Source organism: Ursus americanus, chromosome 9, assembly GCF_024610735.1.
Source record: "Ursus americanus isolate L20-20 chromosome 9, mUrsAme1.1.p, whole genome shotgun sequence".
Taxonomy (NCBI): domain Eukaryota; kingdom Metazoa; phylum Chordata; class Mammalia; order Carnivora; family Ursidae; genus Ursus; species Ursus americanus.
In genome coordinates, this window is record NC_142135.1 from 41,619,512 (window position 1) to 41,646,073 (window position 26,562).

General features: G+C 34.8%; 1 protein-coding gene and 1 long non-coding RNA gene across 12 annotated transcripts in view; one reads left to right on the forward strand and one right to left on the reverse strand.

Moving 5' to 3' along the window:
- The window catches only part of LOC148109458 (uncharacterized), a 145,814-nt gene extending 142,435 nt beyond the window's left edge, over positions 1–3,379 (reverse strand). The window contains exon 1 of the long non-coding RNA XR_015725796.1: positions 2,949–3,379. This is a non-coding gene — a long non-coding RNA (uncharacterized LOC148109458). The remainder of the gene's footprint in view (positions 1–2,948) is intronic.
- TRIQK (triple QxxK/R motif containing) overlaps positions 3,370–26,562 on the forward strand; it is an 85,141-nt gene continuing 61,948 nt past the window's right edge. For 2 of the 11 annotated variants that reach the window (XM_045805980.2, XM_087864745.1), the window contains exons 1-4: positions 3,370–3,494; positions 13,526–13,685; positions 22,316–22,385; positions 24,887–25,025. Coding sequence is in view for 7 of the 11 variants with exons in the window: in XM_087864741.1 (XP_087720867.1) it covers positions 6,210–6,232; positions 13,526–13,685 (183 nt within the window). In the remaining 4 variants the exon portion in view is untranslated. Of the gene's footprint in view, positions 3,495–6,150; positions 6,233–13,525; positions 13,686–15,234; positions 15,413–22,315; positions 22,386–24,886; positions 25,026–26,562 lie in introns of all 11 variants that reach the window. The other 9 variants (XM_045805977.2, XM_087864744.1, XM_045805973.2 and 6 more) reach the window with 7 other exon arrangements.

Below are 26,562 nucleotides of genomic sequence, written 5' to 3' on the forward strand. Positions count from 1 at the left end.
GGATATAAGGGGGTTATCAGCTGAAAAAAGGCCATTATTATTATGTGTACCCTTAAGAAGGGAAAAAAATGCTGTCAGTGAATTACCTGTAAACTGCATCCTGTTTTCAGAATGTTTAGAATCATTACCATATTGGATTAAATTTTCAATAAACTGAAAAAAAAAAGGAAATGTGAACATTTTCAACTGGCTACAAGATATACCTTTTACCTACATGTCATTTGCCAGTTAAAGAAATAGCTAGCAGTTAAACATCTGAAATTATATCCTCAAAATATTTGTAATATGGGATCCATCTTTCTTCTATGAACATGAAATAATTCTATCTGTTCTTATATCATCTGAAGAATATTTTGGATACAATTTTATTTCAGATTTCAGAGATAATCTTGTGTTCAAGTAATCAAAAGTCAAATGAACATAGAAATATGTATTTAATAATGTAGGTCAGTTCTTCCCAGAAAGTTCATTCTATAATGTGCTATATAGCTATAATTTCAAATACTACAGAAATTAATGAAAAATTTTTTTATGGTTTATTAATTTTCTGAGTTTCGTAAAGGAAGTTTTTCTTTAGGAAAGTTTTTCTTTAGGAAAAACATACACATTTTCAAGGTTTTATTAAGTGGTTTCTATTTAGTACTATGGGCTAAAACCAAGATTTTCAAGCACAGACTTTGGGGATTACAGGGATTTCTTAAACTAATTCACATGAAAAATCATTTCTTTACACGTTTTAAACAAAATTCACCTTAAATGCCTCCCTATATTCTAGAATGACTGAACAGAAATAGTAATATGCATATTTGACCTATCAAACGGCCATTTTCCAGCTACTGAGATAGCTAATTTGGATATTTAAACTTTAAAATTTAAGGCAAAGAACTGCTGAAAAAGATTAAATAATTTGATGTTATATTTCTTATTTTAATATACCCAATGAATTTCATATATTTTGACAGAATCATAATTTCTCCAAATGATCCAAATTGGTACCCCCAAATTTCAAGCTATATGCATATTCATCTAGACCAAAGTGTTAGCACATGTAATTATTAGATTCTAATTTATATTTCAACTTACCACAAATTTAAATGTAGCATGTCTGTCATTACATGGTAAAGAAATAAGCATATTCATAACATACATCTGGATGTTTTAATTTTACATTAAGCCATTTACTTTTTGTTCCATATCCCTAAGATAGACTTTATTTCATATTAGGTTAGTTTGTACTTCATAATTTCTTCTAATGTATACTTGTGCCTATGGGGAAATTTCAAATTATATATGTTCCAAGTATTGGAGCAGAAGCATAAGTTAAAAAATAAACAACTGAGGCATGGGTAATATGAGACTTTCCTACTCCAAAGTGAAGTTAACTAGAAACATTATTTTTTGGAGTTTAACATCTGGATAAACACTTGCAAAACTATTTGCAATAGTCATATTCATATAAGGTAAGGTGGCTAGTGCTCATTTTATAGAACAGTAAAGTCCTTGCAGAACAACGTACCAGGACAAGCTATCTCAAAAGAAAATGTTCAAGATAAGAAATTCAGTGGCAGAGACTCATTATTCATTGTTCTAACCTTATTTCCTCATTGCGGATAGAGTTTTGATGTGTATTCCTATGTATATGTAGCACAGTATTTTCTACTGGATGTTTAACTAGATACCAAGGTGTAGAGTTCCAGAAATTTGAATGGATGCTTCAAACATCTGGAGCTATACATATGGGAAATATACAGCTGTGTTTATTTCAATGATTACACATTTACATGCATACAATACATTTATTTAAATGTATAATCTTTTATATATGTGAGAATATTTAAACAAATACATTTGCTGTACTTATTTGAATATGCAATTGAAAAAGGATTCAAATAAATAATTCACCACTTTTATTTAAATCTTGCAGTATTTCTATAACATACCTATTAATATACAATCATAGCTCTTTCTTTTTAGTCTAAAACCAAATATTTTTAAAAGATTAAAGAAACATAATGGTGATCATGAGTCATACAAATCAAGAAATTTAGTGGAGAGGTATTTATAGTTAGTGACTTTCAGAAGAATTTGAAAATTCATCAGGACAAGAGAATAACATCATTTGCAATTGGAGTGTTTCTTTTATTCCAACAATTTTATCAGAGTATAGTGGACATTTAATTGAATCTCAAAGCACTTGTCCAGAAGTATCATTTTGTTTTTTTCCTTTATTATTACTACTGTATTGGACAAGATAAACACTTCTGGGTATTGGTTTAATATAGAAGGAAAAAGGGTTGCACTCTTTTAAAATCACACGCATACAAATCTGCTTAGGAGTATTAAGATAATCTCATTTAACTCTACCTTTATTTCTGGGAGAGGAACTGGAGACCAGCAAATGATTTAGGAGAAAAGAAAATAAAATTACATTTTGGATTCAATTCCTGGCCCTGATATCCTGAGAGATTTCAGAGACCTTCTAGTTAGTCTATTCATACTTGTCTCAGTCCTTCTTTATTCTGCATGCTATTTCCTTTCTCCAGGGTTTTTTTTGTTTTGTTTTGTTTTGTTTTGTTTTGTTTTGTTTTGAACTTATGATGGGCTGGCCTACAGGAAAATGACTTAAACTGGAGCAAGAGAAAAACTGAAAAATTAAATTGGAAATTGCATAATTTTTTGAAAGAATTTTAAATTCAATTCAATTTGAAAGAATTTTAAATTCAAATGACTACAGGCACTTTTTCATTTGTTGAATGGTTGAATAAATGTAACCTATGTGAACCTCAGTTTCATTGTTCATAGGCCTTGGATAACAGCTCTTTTGGGTGTTAACAGGCGTACATGATTATAAGGTATAAATAATTCAACTGTCAAATGCTTTCTAAATAATAATAACTTAGTATTTCATTCCCATTTCATAGACGTGAAAACTGAACACCTGGACATACCTCCAAAGTTCTGTTGTTGGTCATGTTTCAGAAATCACTTTTCCTAAATTGATTAATCTGTGAAAAGTTTCGATCTGCAAACGTTGTTTTCAGAGATGGTTCATGCTTCCTCCAAGAGAGGCTCCCAGGAGAGTGGGTATGGGGAGTGTGAGTTAGGTGAGAGGACTTCAACAATCAAAATTATGCATTTTTGTGTTTTATATTTATAAAACAAGCCATAGTCCTTATTTCTAATTTCTGTGGCCACTTCATGAGTCAAGTATCGGAGTTTGGGGACTCCACGCTAGAGGAAGGAAAGGCCGCAGGGCTGTCTCCTTTGCGTCGGGGACCCACGCAGAGGAGGGAGAGAGACTGACCAATCGGAGCGCGGGCTGGGGACTGGTCTCGTCCCTTTCCGCCGAGCCCCGCCTCTTTTCGTATCGCCCTTTGGGATTAGGGGTGTGCGGCTGGCTCGTCCCGCCCCTGCCTCTGAGTGACAGGACCGTGGACAGCAACATTTCCAGCCGGACACGAAGTTTGTGGGCCCTTGGCCTCGGCTGAGCTGAGGTGTGTGTGTCCAGCGAGGGCGAGGGAGCTGGGGAGGCCCTGCCAGGGAAGCTCGGGGTCCGGGACTAAAAGCGGGCGCACGTCCTTAGCGAGCCCCCAAAGCGTTTAGGAGATGGTCGTTCCGCCCCTGAGAGCGGCACTTGGGTGGGCTGGGTGGAGGGAGGCTCTGGAAGAGGGGGAACCCGAAGCCCGGGAAACCCAGTAGGTACGGTAATAACTTACGGACCCCTCTGGCTAACAGGACGCTCGCGGTGGGGGTGGGGATGGCGGGTCCGGTGTTGGGGCGGTGGGTGGGCGTGACCGCCGTTGTTGCTAAGGAACGCGCGGTTCCCGCCCTGCCAGCGTGTCTGGGTGCTGGGCCCTGGAAATTTTAGTCCCGCCCACCTCTCGAGACCTCTCACTTGACTAGGGATTGGCTCCCTTGTGCCGTCAGTTAATTCGCGTCCGTTTATTTTACTGTCCAGCTCTCCGGATCTGTAGTTCTTTGGCCTTCCTTTCCAGTATTACTCTGCTCCGTACTTTTCCCCGCCTTTCCTTTTTAATAAGTATCTGCAGACCAAAACATTTGCAGAGAAGAGCTTCGGGCAGCTTGAGGTGGCTTTATTTGCGCGGAGACGGAGGGCACAGGGGCGGGATGGGGAGAGGATCTTTAACCGACTGAGCCACCCAGGTGCCCCGGGATGGTGAGAGGATCTTTGCTTGGTGAATCCATGAACCCACAAAATGTTGGTGTCCATGTGGATGGTTAGGAAAAGGGGGATAGGAGATCTGGTTTCTTCTGCCTAGAATTCTTTTTCTCGCTAGTGCCCGTTTGAGCACAATGAGCAGCTCAGGAAGTTGAGGCAATTCATTTTTGGACAGGCCCCAATACATGATCTCCTTGTCTCTTCTGTGGAGAGTGGGTGAAAAGTAAGCGTATAAAGCCCCTTTCCTTCACTGACCCACATTTAATGATTAACTGTAAGATGGTAACCACTGATAACCACTTCACATCTCTTTGCTCATACCAGTTGGCCCCAAATGATTCAGCAGAACAAACATTCCAGAGAGAAAACGCAAAAGGAGCTAAAAATCCGCTTTTACTTCCTTCTGCTAGGTTTACTGTATAAATCCCCAAGAAGAAAGCTTGTACTGCTTGATAACGTTAGGAAGAACCTTGGCCTATAAGTCAGAAAACTGGCAGGATTAGGAATATTGTCCTTGGGCAATAACCTTCATAACTGTTTTCTCATCTATAAAGTAGGGCTACTGTGCCCTTTGTTCCTAAAGAGTAAGAAGGAATAATTGATTATGAAAGTATTATTAATGATCTACACAGATGTGAAGTGCTATTGATTACACTTTTATCTTTTTGTCTATATGATCTGAATTTGTAAACACAGAAGTATGATTATTCAGCTTAAAATATTTTCAGACTTCCCTTGTGACTTCTTTTATCATTGGGTTATTTAGAATTAGGGAAGAAACTCATTTATCTATTTGTTACTGATTCTGAGATAGTTATGGTTACATAGCACCTTACATGACTTGCATGACACTTTTTTCCACCTTGATTGAGATCACTAGGTTTTTCAAAGTATATACGTGGCCTGATTGGGAAAGATTACCTTCTAATCCAAAGACGAATGACCTTTTTGTGTCATATACTACTTTGAGAAGCCAAGGAAAGCTATCGACCCTCCCCTTGAAGAAAAACACAGTTGGAAGCATAAGTGGTCTTGGATTATGATCCTGTTTTGGTTCAACTTCTTGAGGATAAGGAAATTACTCTCCCCCTTGCCTCATTCCAAAGAGAGACTGAGCACATAGCTGGGAAAAGAATTGGGTCTTTTTCCTTTCTTCCACAATGCATCTTACCATAGCTTACTTTAATTCAGAATCTTAAGCTAATCTTTTTCTTTTTCTTTGTTTTTAAAAGTATTTAGTAAACAGGAACTACCAATAGATTGTTGCTGTCTTTTCAAAACCATGTAAGCTGTAATTTTTTTCAAATGCCCTTTGATCATTCTCTTAAAGGATATTCTTATATTTAAGCAAGTAGAAAGAGAAATTACTGTCAAATACTTTGAGAAAATGTTAAATTGTATTTTTGAGATAAACATTAAATACATAAACTTCCTCTTCTATTAAAGTCCATTTTGGACAAAGAAAACCTGATTATGTTTAGCATATGCCACTTGAATACCATAACCTGACTCCTAGACTCTTTTCTTCAACTTAAGTGAGTCATCTTTTATACCTATTTTAATTTCTTGTGGCTAAAACATATTGTGGTTGGTTCCACTGTGGCTCTTTTCCTGATTTCTATATTTAAATAAAAGGCTATAAATAGAGTTATTTTGTTTGCTAAATTTTCTTTATTTAGGTTTATCAATAGAAGTGGACATCTGTAGTAGATGTTATCATTAGATAGGGAAAACACTGGAAAAAGAAAATATATATTGCTTTTGTAATAAGCATAAGAATATGTAGGAGCGCTTCTTTTCTTTATTAGCATGTATAATTTCATTTGAACTGTTTAGTATTTGACTATTCCTTTCTTACCTCCATTTCTGGGAGAGAAGCTGGTATAAAGGCAAATGGATTAGAGAAAGCATTCTAATGAAATTAAAGTCTTTAGGGGCTCAAAAAATAATAGCTTTTTTTCTCTCTTGAGTTTGTAAACAGGTGGAGTTTACAATATGAGCTTCATTACTAAATAGCTGATTGGGCATAATGCTTTGGATAGGAGACCAAAAGTGAGTACTAGTACCTTCTGCCCCTTTCCCTCCACTTTTCTCAGAACCTAGACTTCAGTGAGAGAAAAAGAGAAAATTTCAGTTTGCAGAAAAGATACATTTACCCAGAATTACTGATATGCATGGTCCAGGGCAGAGAGTGAAGTAAAAGAAGAAAAACCTCTAGTATTTACAGGTTTACAATAGCTAATATCTACCCGTTGGAGTAAGATGGACCAACGGATTTCAGCCATCAATCAGAAAACTCTCTCATTGGGAAGCTGCAAATAAGGAGTGGAATCTGAGGCCAGGACTACTAATCTAGTGCTCTGATTTTCCACCCTGGGTGAGCCGTTTGGGCCACTTGAAATAAGTGGAGGTGTTTTTAAATTATTACTATGTGTTTAAAAACTACTGGTTTTGGGACCCCGTGTAATGTAGAGGTCCAGCTCATTGAAGAATTTTCTTCCCCCACTCCAATGTCAAAAATATCCCCTTTGAGAACCACTGTTCCAGTGAAGTTCCTCTGCATGGAAACATGAGGGTAGGCCAGATTTCTCCCTAGTCTTTGTTCCTCTGTATTCATGTTTTTGCTATCAATAGATTTGACTCTAAGCGTGGAGGTTTTAATAAAAATATTGCTTAGAAAATTGTCATTTTTTTGCTCCCAGAATGTCTAAAACAATATTAATGGAAAATGGTGATACATATTTTATAATATTTGGTATCCTCAAGATATTTCTAACTGAACAGATAAGGATGTAGAGTCCTAAAGCTAAATCTTTTTATGCCTGTTACAACCATACCTGTTAAGAATCTTTGCAAAACAGAGTGAAATAGGTATATATTTTCATGAAAAAGAAAAGATGATTTCTTAGCTTCTTAATTTGGAAATGTTGAACAATAGAAAGATAAATACTCTGTACTCAGAAGTTTAACAAATTCTATTTTGTTGAATCAGAAGGTGGAGACAGTTCCATAAGTGAGAGGATCTTATCAATTTCATGGTTTTCAAGCCACTGAACATGGAGAATGACAACAGGGATAAAAAGAAGCTTAGTTCTTCCATAGTAGTATTATGTGGTGACATATTTGCAAAAATAGACTAATTAGACTGAACAACTTAAAATTTTGGCAAAAAGAAAAGGAAGATGGTTTAACCCAAAAAATATGTTTAACATAGATATTAAAAATATCGGAATATTACAGGATGTAGAATAACAAATTATATGGATACCTGTGAAAAAATCCTACTTGTGGATTACAGTTTATAACTACACTGGGTAGAAGGTGCACTGGATTGAAAGTTTTAGGCTTGGCTCCAGCAGTAGATACATTATTTTGGGTGTGGTGGGGGGTGGTTTATAATGTTTCAGGCATCAAGTTCCTTATATGTGAATATATACAGTTGAAGATTTGTGATGTTCTTCCATTTTTATGAAGAATGTGCTTGAGCATTATGATACATTCTCATTATTCACAGTGGTTCAATATAGCACTGACTCCCTCTGGTCAGGGGCATATCAGATTTTTTTCAGGATGGAAAGGTATAATTTAAAAAAGAACCAGTTTCTGATTCCATTTTGTCATTTCCTAGGTGTCCATTCTCTGCCTCTTCTCTCCTCAGCATCTCCACCCCCCCATACATACAGACATACATACATACATTTGGAAAAGACTGGACTAGGTAGAAATGATCTGTATAGTCTTGTTCAATGCCAAAATATTCTGGATAGGTTTAGCATTTGAAATGAATAGAGTGTAACAAAAAATCCCACAAATCCAAGGAAAAGATAATCAGCAGAAAATTCCATGACATACCTGTGAAAATCAAGAAGTTTAGGCTACAGAAGAACATTTGTGGAAATTCTTTGACATCTAACACATGTAAGAATTCATGGCCTCTATTGACAGGAGAACTCCATATAAAAAGGATGGACAATGATTAAGCAACAGTAGGAAGATAAAAAGTTAAAAAGATGAGGAAAAAACTAAAAATGAGAACTGCATTAGTTTTATATTCTTGCTTTAACAAACTGCCACAAATGTAGTGACTTTAAAAACCACAAATTCATTATCTTGTAGATCTGTAGTTCAGAAGTCTGACATGGGTCTCACTGCGCTGAAATCAAGGTATCAGCAAAGGCTGCATTCCTTTCTGGAGGCTCTGGGAGGAGATCTGTTTACTGGAAAAAAATATATGCCTAAACCATTCATCTGCTGACTATGATCTGTGGGCTACCTAAATCTGGCTCACTGCTTGTTTTTGTATGACCTGTGAACCAAGAATAGTTTTTTTGTTTTTAAATGGTTGGGAAAACCAAACAAACAATATTACATGATGTAAACATGAAATTCATATTTTGTTTTGTTTATAAATAAAGTTTTATTGGAACACACCTACACATATATTTACATAATGTAGGTGGTGCTTAAACAGCACTGTTGAGTAATTGCAGCAGATATGCAAATTTGTGGCTGTATTGCTTTGCATTGCTCAGAGCACTACAAATTGCTGTGACAGCTATAATTTGATTTTTCCTCTTGACCTTCAAAGCCTAGAAATTTATGATCTGGCCCTTTACAGGAAAAGTTTGCAACTCTTGCCCTAAACTATAAACTTCAGTGAATAAGATTGGACTTTTCTTTTTATTTCAAGGTACCCAAATTTACTTGCCATTCAATGGTGTACTTACCCCAGCATTTCTTTGGTCCTATATGGACTGATGTTAAAAACAAGTCTATTGTTCTCATATTTAATCATCCAAAATTTCTCTTTTTCATCTCTGTATCTTAAATGAACATATTCATATAAAGATTTTAGAATTTCATTTCCAAAGACAGTTAAATATTGCAGTATTGTAAGAAATAGTAATACTTGACTATTGTATGCCAAAAATCTATGTGCTTATAGAGATAGACATGTACTATATTAATATGTAAGTTATGTATCAATCAGTTAATCAGCAAAGATTTGTTTGGCAAGTATAGGTGAATTATATAGGGGAAGTGGCTTTGAAATGAGGTTTTGAAGGATGCCTGTGAATTTAAGGTAGATAAGGCTGGGGCTAAGGTAACATCAAGGCAAAGAGAACAAGATTTGTAAAGCTACTAAGCTGTCAATAGGATCACATAGTTGGGAAATGAAAGAAATTCAGTGGCTGAAACACAATTTGGAGAAAAGTGCCTGGAGTTGAGGCAATAAAGAGCTGCTGGCCCAGGCTGAGAAGGCTGTTTTATATGCTACACAAAGCAATTTTCATCTTATAGGCAGTGAGGATCCATTTTAGATTTTTATACTGTAGAGGCAATGTTATCGGATCAGTACTTTAGAATAACGATTCTTAAACTTTTCAAATAGTGCACTCCCTGAATTTTTTTAATGCTATGAATATACCATCATGACATATTGGGTTATACCCCGTATGTCCTATTTATAACAAAATTTTCCTTGAGGGAGGATATATAGACAATCCCCCTAATTATCCCAGGAACTTAAATGGTATGTAAACTTTTGTGAGCAAAAGTTTTTGTAAACTGAAATAATGTTAAGATTTTAAAAGATTAAGAAATTACCTATAAGGTAAAAAAGTAATCTGTCCGGCCTCACCTGGGTACACAGAATTACTTTAAGACCAAACATAATATATATGTTTGTGCACTGCACCAGTTTTATATATGGCTTATAAAAACTTTATAAAAACTTGAGATAGACGTTTAGTTATGGACCACTTGAACACATTTGGATTTTCTTTTCTTAGATATTTAAAAAACAATGTTTAATGCTTAGCATTTCTTCAAATAAAATTAGTGTATTTATTTTGAATGCCTGTAAAGAATTTGTCTATATATCTCACTTTAAACATTGATTTAGATATGTAATAAAAATAGTTTTCCACGTAATGTTGTCTCACGTTTATATGGACCTTTATATTTGCCACATTATTTTCATAAAAATGATCTCATTTCATTCTTATAATAATCTCTGTGATATATATAAAAGAGTTCTTTACTCCATTTTATAGGTTTGAAGTCTATATCTCAGATGGATGATCTGAACATACTCTTCCCTGTAGAGGAAAGTGAGCATGCTCTGTGATCAGATTGATTTGCATTCAAATCTCTGCCCTTGTCTTTGTTAACTGTGTGTGCTTGGAAAAGTCACTTTATCATTAGGAAACTCAGTTTTCCCAGTTGGAGTTAATCATACTTGTCCCACAGGAATGTTAGGTGCATTTCCTTCTGATAATACATGTGACATGCAAAGCATAGTAAATGGGAACTGCTGATATGATTATTATTGCTAATATTAATCATCATTATTAATAAGGGTCCAACACCCATTATTCACATTTTCAAAACCCCAAAGTTCCAAAAAAAAAAGTTCTGCAAAATAAATTTTTCCCCAAGTTTTTCATAAACTCAATTGAGGCAAAACCGTATTTAAAATGACACGGGACTATTTATGTAGTGTTTACTTTTCTAGTCATTGTCAACAGTGGTAAGATTTTGCTATGAAGTATTTACGTGCTGCCCTTACATTCCTCCAGGATTGTTTTGTAATTACAGTAGATGGGACATATTACCTCTCTGTAATCTAAAAACTGTAAGATACAACTGGCCCAAACATTTTAGGTAAGGACTATTGATATATATTATGATTCTTTTATTTTAATAACAACTTTAGAGAGATACAGTTCACAACCATTAAATTTATTATTTTAAAATGTACAATTCAGTAGTTTTGTAGCATATTCACAAAGGTTTGCAGCCGTCACCACTACATAATTTTAGAATATTTTCATAACCTCAAAAAAGGAACCCTTTACCCATTATCAGTCGTGTCCCATCTCTTCTGCTGTCACTCCCAGCCTAACATACTGTTAATTTGCTTTCTATCTCTATAAATTTTCTCATTCTGGACATTTCATATAAAAAGAACAACAGGAATGATGTACTAATTGGACTTTTGTGACTGGCTTCTTTCACTTAGCATAATGTTTTCAAGGTTCATCCATGGTGTCACACATATCAATATTTCATTCCTTTTTATGGTGGAATAATATTCCATTGTATGGTTATATCACATTTTATTTACCTATTCATCATGGATTGTTTCCACTTTTTGTCCATAAGAATAATGCCACTAAGAACATTCATGTACAAGTTTTTATGTGGACATTTGTTTTCATTTCTCTTGGGTAGATACCTAGGAGTGGAATTGCTGGGTCATGTGGTTACTCTGTGGTTTTGGAGGAAACTGCCAAACTGTTTTTTAGATGGCTGTGCACCATTTTACTTTTCCACCAGCAGTGTATTAAAGATTCTAATTTCTCTACATCTTCACTAACACATCTTGTTTTATTGTCTTTCTAGTGAAGTGGTATTTCATTGTGGTTTTGATTAGAATTTCCCTGACTAATGAAATTTACTATGTTTTCATGTGCTTATTGGCAATTTGTTTTTATTCCTTGAAGAAATCTCTATTTAAATCCTTTGCCCTTCTAAATATTGGATTATTTGCATTTTTCCTATTGAGTTGTAAGAGTTCTTCATTATTCTGGGTATAAAACCCATATCAGGTATATGATTTGCAGACCTTTTCTCCTATTCTATGGCTTGTCTTTTAACTTTTTTGGTCATGTACTTTGGAGCACAAACGTTTTTCTTTATTCTGATGAAGTCCAATGTACCTATTTTTTCTTTTGTGCTTGTATGTTTGGTCTTATATCTAAGAAACTTTTGCCTAACCCAAGATTATGAAGTTTTACTCCTCTGTTTTCTTCTAAAGTTTACATAATTTCAATATCCACCACTAGGTCTGTGATTCATTTAAGTTAATTTTTGTGTATGGTATGAAGCAGAGATGTTAAGGTTCGGAGCTGATGGCCAAGAAAGAATTCTTGAGACATCTTTGGTCCAAAAACGTGGTTTTATTCAAGCACAGGGATAGGAGCCGTGGCAGAAGTAGCTGCATTGGGGTCCTAAGGAGTGGCTGATTCTACCCCAGCTTTCAAGTTGGGAGGGGATTAGGGATAGTGTTAAGTCTCTAAAGAATTTTGGAAGCAAGGTTTCCAGGACCTTCAGGGGACTAGCTATTGTTGGGAAAAAGTCATTTATTATTGTCTTCTGGTGGGTCATATGCTTGGGGGATGATTGCCAACATGTATCTTGGGGGGTGGGTAGAGATAAAGGAAGTTTCCAAATGAATTTTTATATGTTAAAGTAGACTTACAGGATCCTAGGGGTCTGGCTGAGATTGCCTTTTACCCTTAGCCAAGTATTAACATCGAGGCAGTTGGGTCCCTAGAGGAATGTCACTCTGCCTGTTTTAATGACTTGGCAGTGGGCTGTAGGTAGTAAGGAAATTTAATTTTTCTTTTTGCCTTTGTTTCCTACATCAGACTTCAATTTTATTCTTTTGCAGCACCATTTTTAAAAGACTATGCTTTCATGTTATTGTGCTTGAGCTGGATTTTTATCACTATTTAAAAACAACCTAAAGGTTCCAAGTTTTTTTTTAGTATGATTAGAATTAGTGAAACTTTGTTCCCAAATGCTTGGGGTTAAATTTTGGGTTGGTGTTATTATTTTGAGACAGTGGTTTGGAACCATTTAAACTTGATACTCTTATCTATATAAGAGCAACTGCAATATAAAACTAGAAGTAACTTCGGTACCTGACACATAATAGGTATTCAGTAAATATTTGCCAAACAAAAATGAATAAATCATGTATTATTTGATTATTTCCTTTGTTGCTTTTTAATGGGGATTTAGTTTAGAAAGTAACATATTTAAACAATTGTGGTTAAATAAATACAATTGTTTTTATAGGCTGACCCTGTACAAATTGCATTAACAGAGAACAAATTCAAATTGGTCTCCTCATACTCAACTCTAAAATATAGTGAACACATCTCTAACTACTTTTCAGATAATCACTATACAATGAACCATTCTTAAAGTGTGATCTGCAGAAATAATGTTACTATTTATAACAGTGGAAAGGGGGTCTTTAATTAAATAAATTTCAGACACATTGGGTCAAGTAAATTTAAATAGGCTTTTCTATTACAGGATTTCTCCGAGCCTTGTTTTTGAAGGTGTGCCTTGTGAAAAAGGGGCATGATATGCAACATTTTCTGAGTATATTTGACCAGAGAAACTTAATTCGATTGAATGTATAACAGACTTAGCAAACCAAGAAACACCTCTTGGAAAATGCTACCACAGTGATTTTATTTTGTAGGTATTAGGGCACTGGAGGTCATCCATTTATAATGTTTCCATATACTCTACTTTGAATTCCAGTAAGAAAAAGCAACCGGGAGCATTGTTATTGGTATCTGGAATTGAATTTGCCAGGAATGCAAGCACAGCTTCCTCAGTAAAGATCTTGCCTTTGGAAATATCTTACCCGTTGGCAGCTCTCCAGAGTTCAGACTTGGCAGCATCAAGGACACAACACAAGGTGTGTTTATTTGATTTAACATTTGGCAAAAGGTGTTCTGACTTGTGGTTTGTTTTCTTTCACTTGTTTTTCTTGTTTTGGTTTGTTTGCTTCTGGCAATGAACTTGAGTTTGGAATGTAGTTCTTTCTTATGGAAGGCAGTATTACAATGGGGGAATGATTTTACTTATATTTATTTTGTGGTATTTGGGCAAATCCAAGTAGATAAAGCAAGATCCATAGAGCTATAAATTTATTTCTGATTTAGTTTTTAAATCGGTACTATTAATTTTCTATTAGGATTTGTTTCTACTTTAAATACTTGATTTCTATTGTGTTTGATACACTATGATACTTTGGTACGTTACAATATTTTGGTAGTTCTATATGAATTGTAATCAATGTCTCTGTATAGTAAGTAATGAACAGATTATGATCATCATAAAATGCCATTCAATGTCATTTTTAATCTTTCTTGATTAATTGGTATACCTGCATTTCACCTGTTTTGTGGGAAGAAGAAATATGTTATACAATCAAAGAATATGGGCCCCCACTATATCTCTGACCTTATCTTCTGCTGCCCTCTTCCATCTCTTCCTCTGCTCACAACTTTTAAGTGGCTCTCTGTTTCACTCAAGATAAAAGCTAAAGCTCTTAAACTGGTCTATATGTCTCTGCAAGGGATGGTTCCTGTTACTGCTCTAATCTCATCTCTAATCACGCACTTGCTCAGCCATATTGGTTCCTTTGTTGTTCTTTGAACATGCCGGGCATGTTCCCATCTCAGGGTTTTTATACTATTGTCTCTACTGAGTTGCTGTTCCCTAGATATCTTCATAGCCCATTTATTTACTTTCCTTTGGGTCTTTATTAAAAGATCGCCGTCTAAATGAGATCTAACCTGTTCACCATCCAAATATCCCTGCTCTATACTTTCTACTTAGCATTTATCACTATATAATAAACTGTATATTTTATACTTATTTGTCTTGCTTATTGTCATTATCCTTCACAAGAATATAATTTCCTATGAGGGTAGGTGTTTTTGTTTGCTCTGGTTTACTCTATCTTTAGTAACTAGAGTAGTTTTTGGTCCTTGATGAACAAATGAATGAATGACCAGTTAATTTAGCAAACATCGTAAGTGTCTCACTTACCATGAGTGAGGCACTATGCTAATTGGTGATCCTACATGTGGTGTCCAAATGGAGTGTCTCTTCATCGGATGGGTGGACGATGTTTGGGTGGAAGCAGTGGCGCAGGATGTGAAAAAATTCACCTGAAACAGAACATGGAGGCAGAAGTTTATTGAATATACCGCAAGGGAGAGGTGGGCAGAGCAGCAGAAGAGAGGCTGTTTGCAGCAAGGTGGTAGTACTTTTAAAGGGGCAAGGTGAGGAGGTATACCCTCCTGTGGAATTCTCCCTCCTTTTTGGTATCCGTCCCTAATTGTAAGTAGTCCGTTGGTCAGTTAGGGCCTATGGATATTTGAGGTGCGTCTCCTGATGGGCCTTTATATATTCCATTGCTCAAGTCTGTTTGCTTAAAAACTGCCTCTGCAATACAGGGATGAAATACACAGTTCCTGCCCTCAGAAGTACTGTTTGAAGGGAGATGGATGGTTACAACACCATCTTACTATAGTGTTGTGTTGTGATGAGAGTATGAATACAAAGCTATCATCACTTGGAGAAACAACATTTGAATCAGACTGTGTTGGGCTCATGGAAGGCTTCTTGAGAAAGGTAACCTTTTTTTTTTTTTATCAGACAGAATAGCCTAGGTTATGCTGTAGGAACAAACAAGCCCAATTCACAGTGTCTTAACACAACAAATGTTTATTTCTCACAGAGACTACATGTCCAAAATGTGTTGGTAGGAAAGCTCATGTACTTCCATGATCCAGACGCAGCAATGGGAAGAGAGTGACTAATTATGCACTGGCATTTAGAGTTTTATTGGTCAAAACAAATTTCAAAAGGGGGACTGTAAAGTGTGATATTGTCTCTACCCAGAGGGAGAGGAAAATTGGAAGATATGTGAATAGAATTAATGACTGCTATACCTTTTTACTGATTTAAAGGTGTATAAGTTATCCAGGTAAAGAAGTATTTGAAAGTATTTCAGAGAAAGGAAGAGCATGGGCAAAGGCAGTAAGCTGTTATACAGTGTGATAATTTCAGGGAACTGTGTGAAATTCAGAGTAGTTAGAGGGCAGTGTTGGTGTAGGATAAAGATAGGTTAAACAGATTGAGGGGAGAAGAGGGGTTAGATTATACCAAACTATGGAATTAGAGCTCCATCCTAAAGGACATTAGGAAACACTGAATGATATAATATACTTCAGGGAAATTTCTTGATTAAACTTATTTTATGAAAGAGTATTCTAGAAGTAGAATGAGGGATGGTTTGAGGGGAGCAAGACCAGAGACGGTAAGACCAATTATGATACTAATGCGGTAATGCTGGTGAGACTGCAGATGAAGACAATGACAGAGAAAATGATAAAGGAGTGGAACAAAGGCTAAAAAGGCAGGACAAGTGTACACATGGAGGTGGACTCCAGGGCACAGAGGGAGCCATGGTGGAGGACAGGACACTTCATCCACTGAGATCATAGTAGAGGTAATGGAAGGAACAGTGTTCCTGCCGTAGCATGTGTGTGTGGATTTATGTGTGTTTGATGTGTGTATATGTTGGTGTGTGAGAAAGTGAGTTAGAGTAAGCTTGCGAGTGAGCGATTCTTACCTAGTGATCTGTATTTTCTTTGTGACTTGGGAAACCAACTCATATGCCTAGAATAAAATGAAGGTGGGTAGAAGACTTCAGGAAAGTCCTGCAAGTTGTAATGGCTACTGAGTCAAATGGGACATACAGCCAACTTGGGCCAGAGAGATTGCTGGGAAGTATTATGCACTTGTAAAAAAATCAGATTATACATTTTACTGCAAAAATTGCTTTGGGAAGCTCAGTTGCTTTTTCTTTAAATTGCTTAGAGTTCAGTAATAATTAAAAAATATATATGTGAAAAGACTTTTGTGTATGCTGCTTCCATTAGAGGGACTCATGAGATATAATCTAGCTCCAGCCCCCAAATTTTGGTTAATGTGATAATAAGGATGCAATTATTTCTCAACAGAGGGAATACAAATTACTAAAACTAGTGAATTAGTTATCTAGTGCTTTTATAAAATCATTCTTTTATGATATACTTTCAAATAAAGTAGTATAATGTGACAGCAAGTTTAATTTTTGAAAAGAAGATAAATGATTGGAATACTTGTGATATTTTTCTTAAAGGTTTTAGAAGACATTGCTTGGAATGTTCTATAATTTAAAAAATATTCTAAAATCATGTTTATTGTTTGCCATTGTGTATTAGACCCATGTCAAAATACTTGGGATGCTACATTAATTATTGCAAATTGAAGTTTTGAGACCTTGATGACAGCATCAGTTTTATCTAATATCAGACTACTTTCCTAGAGAACCATACTGACTTGCTCAATGTATGTGGTGAGAATATAGGTACATATGGATATAGATATATAAATTTTATATTTGTAAACTTAGTAAAACTTTGTACAACTCTTGAGGAGAGAATAACAAAAAAATTGATGGGAATGTTGACCTGAGAAGATTCTTTTGTTAGATTGGAGGGTAATTTGGAACTCTTGACAAAGATTAGAGACAACAGTTATTAGTTTTAAAACTGGGGGCTAGTGTTTAAGCCTGTTTGTTTGTTTGTTTGTTTGTTTGTTTGTTTGTTTAGAAGCCTACCATTTTACAAAGTATTTTTGAGTACTGATTACGTGCATATACTGTAAGCATGAAAGTGGTACTCTCTTAATCCAGAATTTCTAATACTTACTGATAATAAAAGAGTATATGTAATTCGGCATCTTAAAAGTTAATCCAAAGATAATTTTGTTGAAGCCACTTAGCTGATAATAGAAGATAGTTAGGAGACCAAATAGTAGCAGAAAAGTGTACAATTTATATGTAATTAAGTTAATACAGACATAGTATATTCTGAGGTCATTCTTACACTCTAAGAACCTTAACTATAAAGGAGCTCATTTACTTTTTAAATGAATGTGAGGTCATCAAGTTCGGGTTGTTTTTTTGTTTATAAAAACCGTTTGGCCTGTGTGGTACCTCAACAGTGAGTAACTGATTAAACCAGCATGACGTAATGATACTAATAACATTTAATGAACACTTACTATGTAAGAAGTACCATATTAAGTACTTTATATATTTAGCTATTTAATTTAGTGCTCACAGTAGCAGTATGGTATAGGTATTCTTACAGTGCTCATTTTAAAAATGGTAAATGAGCTTAGCCTGATAAACAACTAAAAAGTGATAGAACCAGAAAGGAAATTAATTAAAATAGAGAAGAGTTAACCCACCCTTTATCAGACTCATATTCCTGTAAGAGATAGAGAATTTATAGTAGTATTTTAAAACTCAAAGCGTTTTTAATTGTTTATGACTAACCATAAAATATGGATGATTTAACTTAATGTAACTGTCTTCTGAAAAATATTTACTCAAAAACATGTATTGAGTGTCTACTGTGTGCCACAGTTTTCTAATTGTTTTGGATTCTTTGTATATAAAAACAAAGATCCCTACTCTTGTGGTACTATGTTCCAGTGGATGGAATTCAGAAAATAAATAGAGTAAATTTAATATGAAAAAGCCTTTTTAACATTTTTAAATAGTTGATAGATCTAAGGTAAAACAACTTTTTGTTGCAACACTGGTAACATAATTGTTCACATCATTTTGTACTGCCTACATCAAATCATGAAAAGGATAAAATATTGATTGATATTAAAATGGTCATTTATTTTAAATAATTAATTCGAGATTAAACATTATTGACCGTTATTTTGAAGACATCTCTCCCTCACCTCCCTCCTCATACGCTTGAAGATGCAGCATTCCAAGAAAGCAATTAAATGTCATTTGTCGTTTGTAAAAAGACTTTGTTTTGTGTAATTACAGACCTGGGTGGTCTGTGGCTAAAATGGAATGAAAGTGAAGTTAAAAAAAAAGTCTTCGGACGTATTTTCCCTATGAAGGACACATTTAAGTATAGTCTTAGCACCTTAAGATAACAGGAAATGCTTATGATTGAATATTCAGTTTTGTTCTTTTTGTTCAGCTATATCAGTGTGTCTTTATGTGTGTATGAGAAAAAGAGGAAGGGAGAGAATAAATATGAGAATGAATTATGCCAGGGCTTCCTAGGTGCCTTTGTTACAGCAGCTTTTCAGAATCCTGCCGCTGTAATTCCAGGAATTGACTAAATGTTTACATATATTGTTAAAGTAGAGGACGCTATTTCTCTCTGTCTTGGGTTTCTTCTACTTTCCCTTAAGCAGTCTTAGTATTGCTATACAAGATATACCTTTATGTATGCATCTCCAGTAGACCACTCTGCACCGCTCTATTTGGTAGGCCATCTTTCTTTAGTTCTCTCTTCCGAATGCTTTAAGGAGTTAAATAATGGATACGGTTTATGGACTTCATTATTGAAGTAGTAATGATGTGGTACAGTGAAAAATTAAAATGTTCAATCACAAGGTCATTAACAAAGAATGAAAAATAATTAAGGGCAAAAGAAGAAAGATGGTTTTAAGATAAAATCCAAACTCAACTATAAGAAGACCACTGTGTTGAGAGAGACATTGGAAAGATTTTTGCAGAGGATATATTCTGTATTAAAAGAAAAGTCCAGTTCTGTTAGCAACTAGATTTTTGTATAGAAGAGATAACATGAAAGTCTTTGGCACAGGCTGTAAAAAGGTTTTGGAAAAAGTAGAGGTAACAAAAATGACAAATGTACTTAAAAAATGAACAATAAGGAATATGATGCATTAAGGAGAAATATGATCCCATCAGAAATTATGATTATGGCCAATAAATGTGAAAAAGTTTGAGAACATTTTTTTCTTTATTAATTGCTTTAGGCACTTTATTCATAGACTAAGAGTTGCTTACTTTCATGAAATCCTGTTTTCTGATCTGAGCTAAACAGGACAAGTTTAAAGGCAGGGGCTCAGAGGAGTTCATAGCCTTTTTACTACATTCATTTTTAAATGGCTTATTTGAAAGAGGATGTCCTAGTTTATGATTTTCATTTTTTTTCCCTTTTAGAAAGAGGCAGATGGTATGAAAACTGGACTCCCTTATTTAAAGGGAATGTTGATATTTATAACCAAGCTTATCTCCAGCAAGATTTGTTTTTTGCAGCTGTTCCAGGTTGGAAAAAATATTATATTAAAGCCCTGGCTTGTTTTTCTTTCCATATTTGGGAGGGGGAATCTTCAGAATGTGAAAAAGTGATGTTTGATTTTAAATATGAATGCAATGTAAACTGTGATTTTTTCCTTCTATATGTGAATTTTCTGTTTGTATGCTGTGATGATATTACTCTTTTTGTTTCACTGATCTATTTCCTAGATACATCACACTTGAAAAATAATTTACTCATCATTTTCATATCATCAAAGTATTCTAGGAAGTGTAGTAGATTTTTATTAAGAGTTAGCCTATTTTATTAAACAAACCATTTTCTAATTTTCTATTTTGATATTTTAGTCATTTTCTTTCTGCCCAGAGCATCTTTTTCACTGGGAAATTAAGGTGTTTTGGGTTTTTTTTTTAATAGTTATGTTGTTTAACATCAGATATATATTTTTAATTTTCTATTCTTTGATTCTATTTTTAATAGAAGCTGCTGGACATTTCTGTGGATATAGTTTAGTAATGTTTTTTTATAATTTAATTGAAAGTTAATTTTATTTTAAACTTAATACATGGAGCTGTCTGCTTGGGCTCATGATAACACTAGAATGAATATCTATGCTTGTACGCACGTGAAGTCTTTGTACATATTTGTTCTGTATATGCAACCTCACATATACAGTTTTCATAAAGAACGGTGTTTTTGTAGTAAATATATTGATTATTGTGAATAAATGTGATTACTGATTTATGTAGAGATAATTTACACAGCTTGCTTGTCAGATTAAAGCAAGCCCCACTATTCATCTTCTTGAATATGAAATTTTATGCAAATTATGATTGTCAGACTTGTATATATTTTCTTTTAATAATTGAAACCAAAACTCTTATTTCAAAGTTTTTATGGCTTGGGACACCTGGGTGGCTCAGTTGGTTAAGCCTTGGACTCTTGATTTGGGCTCAGGTCATGACCTCAGGGTGCTGGGTTAGAGCCCTGTGCAGGGGTCTGCACTCAGCACAGAATCTGCTTGTCCCTCTCCCTTTGCTCCTCCACCCTCACCCCCCTCCCCAGTCATGCTCTCTCTCTCTCTCAAATAAATAAATAAATAAAATCTTAAAAGAAAAAAAGTTTTTATTACCTGTCTTTCAGCACGTATAGTTAAACTATTTATTTTAACATCATGAAGACTAGCAAATTATTAAGTCTTTGAAATAAACCATTACTGGTGCAAACAATTTATTTCCAGAGAGCATCCGTTTTCTGAGTAAACCCTTTAAACTTCAATCTTTAATTCACAAAATTATCTCTGTTTTTAATTAAATAGAACATGAATACCTTTTTTTTTTTTAAAGATTGTATTTATTTATTTGACAGAGAGAGAGACAGCCAGCGAGAGAGGGAACACAAGCAGGGGGAGTGGGAGAGGAAGAAGCAGGCTCATAGCAGAGGAGCCTGATGCGGGGCTCGATCCCATAACGCCGGGATCACGCCCTGAGTTGAAGGCAGACGCTTAATGACTGAGCCACCCAGGCGCCCATAGAACATGAATACCTTTACTTGATTTTATCAGTTCAGTTTATTCCACATCTTTTATTATTCCCTTAGTCTTTATAATGATACTCAGAGTTAAAAGTGTTAAGTGAAGGCTATGGGAGTTCTTTGTTTGTTATCACTTCTCTCTATCTTTTCATAAGGAATGCTTGTCATGCTAGTATGACAGTTCATTGCACAAATGTCATTCTTACCTTGCATGAGAGTTTGCCTAAGGTAGGTTTAGTAAAAATTTAAATGCACTTCTCAAAATTAAGAAATAAATGGACATGAAGCACTTAGTGAAGTGTGTTAGCCTTCTATTGCTCTGTCTTCTCACCATGTAACAAAGTAAGTGATTCTACAGAAGGTATGAAACTGCAAGTAAAAATCATGCACCTCACTATTCCTGGTTTTCTTGTGATTGCTGCATGTTCCCAATGGATACCTATATGAGTGGGCATTTAAGGACCGTGTGACTGGTGTTGTCTATATTCATTTTCTACTTCTTGAGCCAGGAGATCCAAAGTATGTTTTTCAAATTATTTGAAAATAATAAACATGAGAAGATGTTTTTTCAATCAGCACCTTACATATCTGAATGACATATAAGTGCAGATACAAAGATCTGGGGCAGAAATAAAATGAATTCTTTTATTATATGACATGGCTGAAGGAGATGCTATGTTTATTCATATAAATATAGAAGTAACAGTGTATAAAATAAAATGAAATAAAACATATTTATAAACTGTTAAAATAATTGAATTTTTTAATTCAGAAAACATTTATATATTTCCTGTGCTTGTGGCCTTTCATTATAAACAACAGTGATCATTATTCTATTTGTCCACAGGGGCAAATAGCAAACTGCTGACAATAATCATTCTCTTTTGGAAATATCTTCTAAAGGACCTGATTCAGAGGTAATATTAACTTATCTGAAGGAGGATTTAAATCAACACTGTTGAAAATTGGCCAGTGGGAAAGAGAGAAAACTTGCAGAGTACTAATGCCATTTTATAGTAGAATAAAAATTGATTCTAAAATAGAAACCATAAAATATATGTTAATATGGTGACATTTTTAACTTATTAATAAGAATATAGTTTAGGAAAGGATTTAACATTCTTTTGTCTTTAAAAATAATTACTAGTAATAACCTGCATAGCTATGTTTAACTGATTCAATAATTAGATATCAGATGACCCATTTCCACGTATATATTAATTAGCTTTCTATTGTTGGATAACAAATTACCATAAACATGGTGACTTAAAGCAACAACCGTTTATTACCTCCCAGTTTTGTAGGTCAGAAGTTCAGTGTGGCCTGGCTGGGTTCTCTGCTCAGGGTCTTACAATCCTGAAATCATACTAGGATGTTTAAGGCTCTGTGGAAGAATCTACTTCTAAACTCATTATAAGTTGTTGGCTGAATTTAGTTTCTTGTGGTTGTAGGACTGAATTCGTCCTTTACTCTTAGCTAACTGACCTCCTTCAGACCACTCATATGTCTTGCCACATGGCCCCATCCAGCAGTGGAGAGTTTCTCAGGCATTAAATCCCTTTCAGTTTGAATCTCTCTAACTTCTCTGACCTCTAAACCAAGATTTAAAGTGCTCTTATTATTAGATAAGTCCCAGTTTGATAATATCCCTATTTTAAAGTCAGCTGATATAGACATTAATTAAATCTGTGAAACTTCTTTTGCCATTTAATGTAACATAATCATAGAAGTTATATTTCATCATATTCACAGATTCCACCTACCCTCAAACTTTGATTTACTATGTGTTCCAAGATCACCTCATTATTTCTGTAGCTAATACTGGGTCTTTCTTGCTTTACCCACTTAACATTTTTGTATTTACATTTGACATAACACTTCCTACATCTCTGCCACTATTATCATAGGTTTTTCTTATCTGGGTTTAGAACAGGATAGACATAGGGAATCCACACACTGAGATTTCTATTTTTGAGAAGCAGCTTGTGAATTTCTAGGCAAAGTTATTCTGGGTCTCTATTGGACATTCAGAACTGTTTTTGAGAAACTGCACTGTATCCCCATTAATTGCAAAAAGCTGTAATATATTTAGGAATTGATGTGACAGAAATATAGCAATGAATTCTCTCATAAGGTCATCAGATAACAGATTTTGAGGTATAGCTTAAGCTTGAGTGCAATACTAGGGGGACATGAGTAAGAGAAAAATGGACAAAAGAAAAATAGTATAAAGAAAGACAAATACAAGGTGGTTACTGAGCTGGCCACAGCTGCATTAGAAAACATAGACATTTTTTAGGCAAGTGGGGAATCTCCAGACATGCTGTACAGAACCAGTTACAGTTGACCCTTGAATAACATGGGTTTGAACTGTGTGTTTAAAATATGTGGGTTTTTTTCAATAAATACAGTATTTTTACTAACTTACTTTATTGTTAAGAATACAGTATATATTGGGGCGCCTGGGTGGCTCAGTCATTAAGCATCTGCCTTCTGCTCAGGGAGTGATCCCAGAGTCCTGGGATCGAGCCCCACACCAGGCTCCTCTGCTGGGAGCCTGCTTCTTCCTCTCCCACTCCCCCTGCTTGTGTTCCCTCTCTCGCTGGCTGTCTCTCGCTCTGTCAAATAAATAAATAAAATCTTAAAAAAAAAGAATATAGTATATAATACATATACAAAATATGTGTTAATTGACTGTTTATACTGTTTATATTATCGGCAAGACTTCCATTCAACAGTGAACTATTAGTAGTTAAGTTTTGGGGGAATTAAAAGTCATACATGGATTTTTGTGTGGATTGGCACCCCTAATCCCTATGTTGTTCAAAGCTCATCGTAGCTGAGCCGAGGAAGAGAAAGAAATTTATTTGCCTGCATCTTCCTATCTTTTGTTTCTCATTGCTCAAATCTCATCTCATGGCATGTTACTGTCCTCGTACTTTTCAGATTGTTGTTGGGGAAGTCAGATCTCACCCTGTGTGCTCTGGGGCTTCATTAGAATCTTGGAAGTGGGGGAGGAGCCACGCTTCCTGTGGGGGTAGGAGTAGGTATTCCTGTGACTGTGGAGGTGTTAGTGGAATCTGTGCTTTTACCTTCACACCCAGAGAACCCAAGACAGACAGAGGTATTAGAAGATGAATTGAAGGTAATGGCTGGTGTTTACCACTGGGCAAGGACTGGGGCTATAGTAGGCAGTGAATCTGGGGAAGTGCATCAATTGGGTCTCACATAGGATGATTTATAGCATTTGCATCTGGATAACTTCTTTAAAGATTCTTTATCATGTATAAATGTGCCTTTGATGGTATCTAGGCCACAGTTTGAACTCATTGAGTGTTTGTAAAGTTCAATTTTTAGGTAATATAATCGCCTTGGTTCTTAGAGTCTCTTCAAAATTTGGATTTTTTTTTATTGACAGGGAAATACTTCAATCATAATTAACTGAGAATCAATAGATATCATTCCTTCGGACACCTTTGTTAACCGAGTCTTAGAGTTGTACTGAAAAGCATTGATCTTATGGATGTGTTGCTTTTCATATGTGAGTATTCAACCAGGTCAGTATTCTTTACTGGTGTAGACAAAAGCCAGTTGTCTCAATTTCACACAATTACGGCTGAATTCAGATTAGAATTGTATTAGAAATATTAGAAAAATATTTTCTTATTGTCATTTATTTTGTTGTCATTTTTAGCCAGACCAGGGTAGGGTGGAATCCAGGTTCTCTGATAAGGCTAGTTGAAATGTCCAAAGAACTCAGACTAGGATAAAACATAAACAGACCCCTAAGCACATCAAAATTCAATTGTTGAAAACAGGGGTAAAAGAAATAGAAAATAGTCAAAGAGGAGATGTAAATGAAATAAAGAAAAAAGATAAATTTGAAGAATGTTCTTCAATACTCTGCCAACCAGAAGACAAACGAGTGACATCTTTCAGGTACTGAAAGAAAATAGAATTCTATACCCAGCAAAAATATTCTTCAAACATGAAAGACAAAACAAATAATTTTGTATCATAAAAAAACTGCTGAGACAATTTGTTGCCAAAAACTTGCACTGCAAGAAATGTTAAAGGATGTTCTTTAGAAAAAGGAAAATGAAACATCAATCTATACAATGAATAAAGAGAACTGGAAATAGTAAATATGTTGGTAAATATGAAAAACATTTTTCTCATTTTTAAAAATTTAAAAAATATACTTGATTGTTTAAAGCAAATATCTTGGCTACAGCTTATTTATTATACATGTAGATGTAACATGTGTCATAATAATGGCCCAAAGGATTGGGGAAAGGGAATGGAAATTTACTGTTGTAAAGCTTTATGTAATATGTAATATAGTAGCAGATTATTTGAAAAATAGACTGTGATAAGCAATATATGGACATTATAAATTCTAGAGTGACCACAAAAATGCAAAACAAAGAGGAATAACTACAAATTAAAGGGAAGATAGAATAGAATACTAAAATATGTTCAATTAAATGCAAAGCAGCAGGTAAAGAAGAACAAAGAAGAGAATAGATGGAACAAATAGAAAATAAATTACATGATAGTGGATATAAACACAAACATAATTCCATTGAATAAAGTGATCTTCACACTCTTTATTTATTTATTTATTTATTTATTTATTTATTTATTTATTTATTTATTTATAAAAAGATTTGTTTATTTATTTGAGGGGGGAAAGGCAGAGGGAGAGAGAAACTCAAGCAGACTCTGTGCTGAGTGTGCAGCTTGATGCAGGGCTCAATCTCACGACACTGTAATCGTGACCTGAGCCAAAACCAAGAGTCGGTTGCTTAACCAACTATGCCACCCAGGTGTCCCTTAACACTCCATTTAAACCAAATATTTTCGGGTTGGGTAAAAAAGCAAGACCCAACTGTATGCTATTTACAGATCCAATTAAATACCTCTGTGCAAGCACTCTCAGTTGTATCTGTCTTCCTTGTTTCTACCAGATAACCAACAAATTTGATATTTTGATGTTTATTATTTAGAAGCATGAAAATATATATTATATATACTATGTATTTTCCCTAAATAGTATCAGCTATTGATTTGAATGTTTTATTTATTTATTTC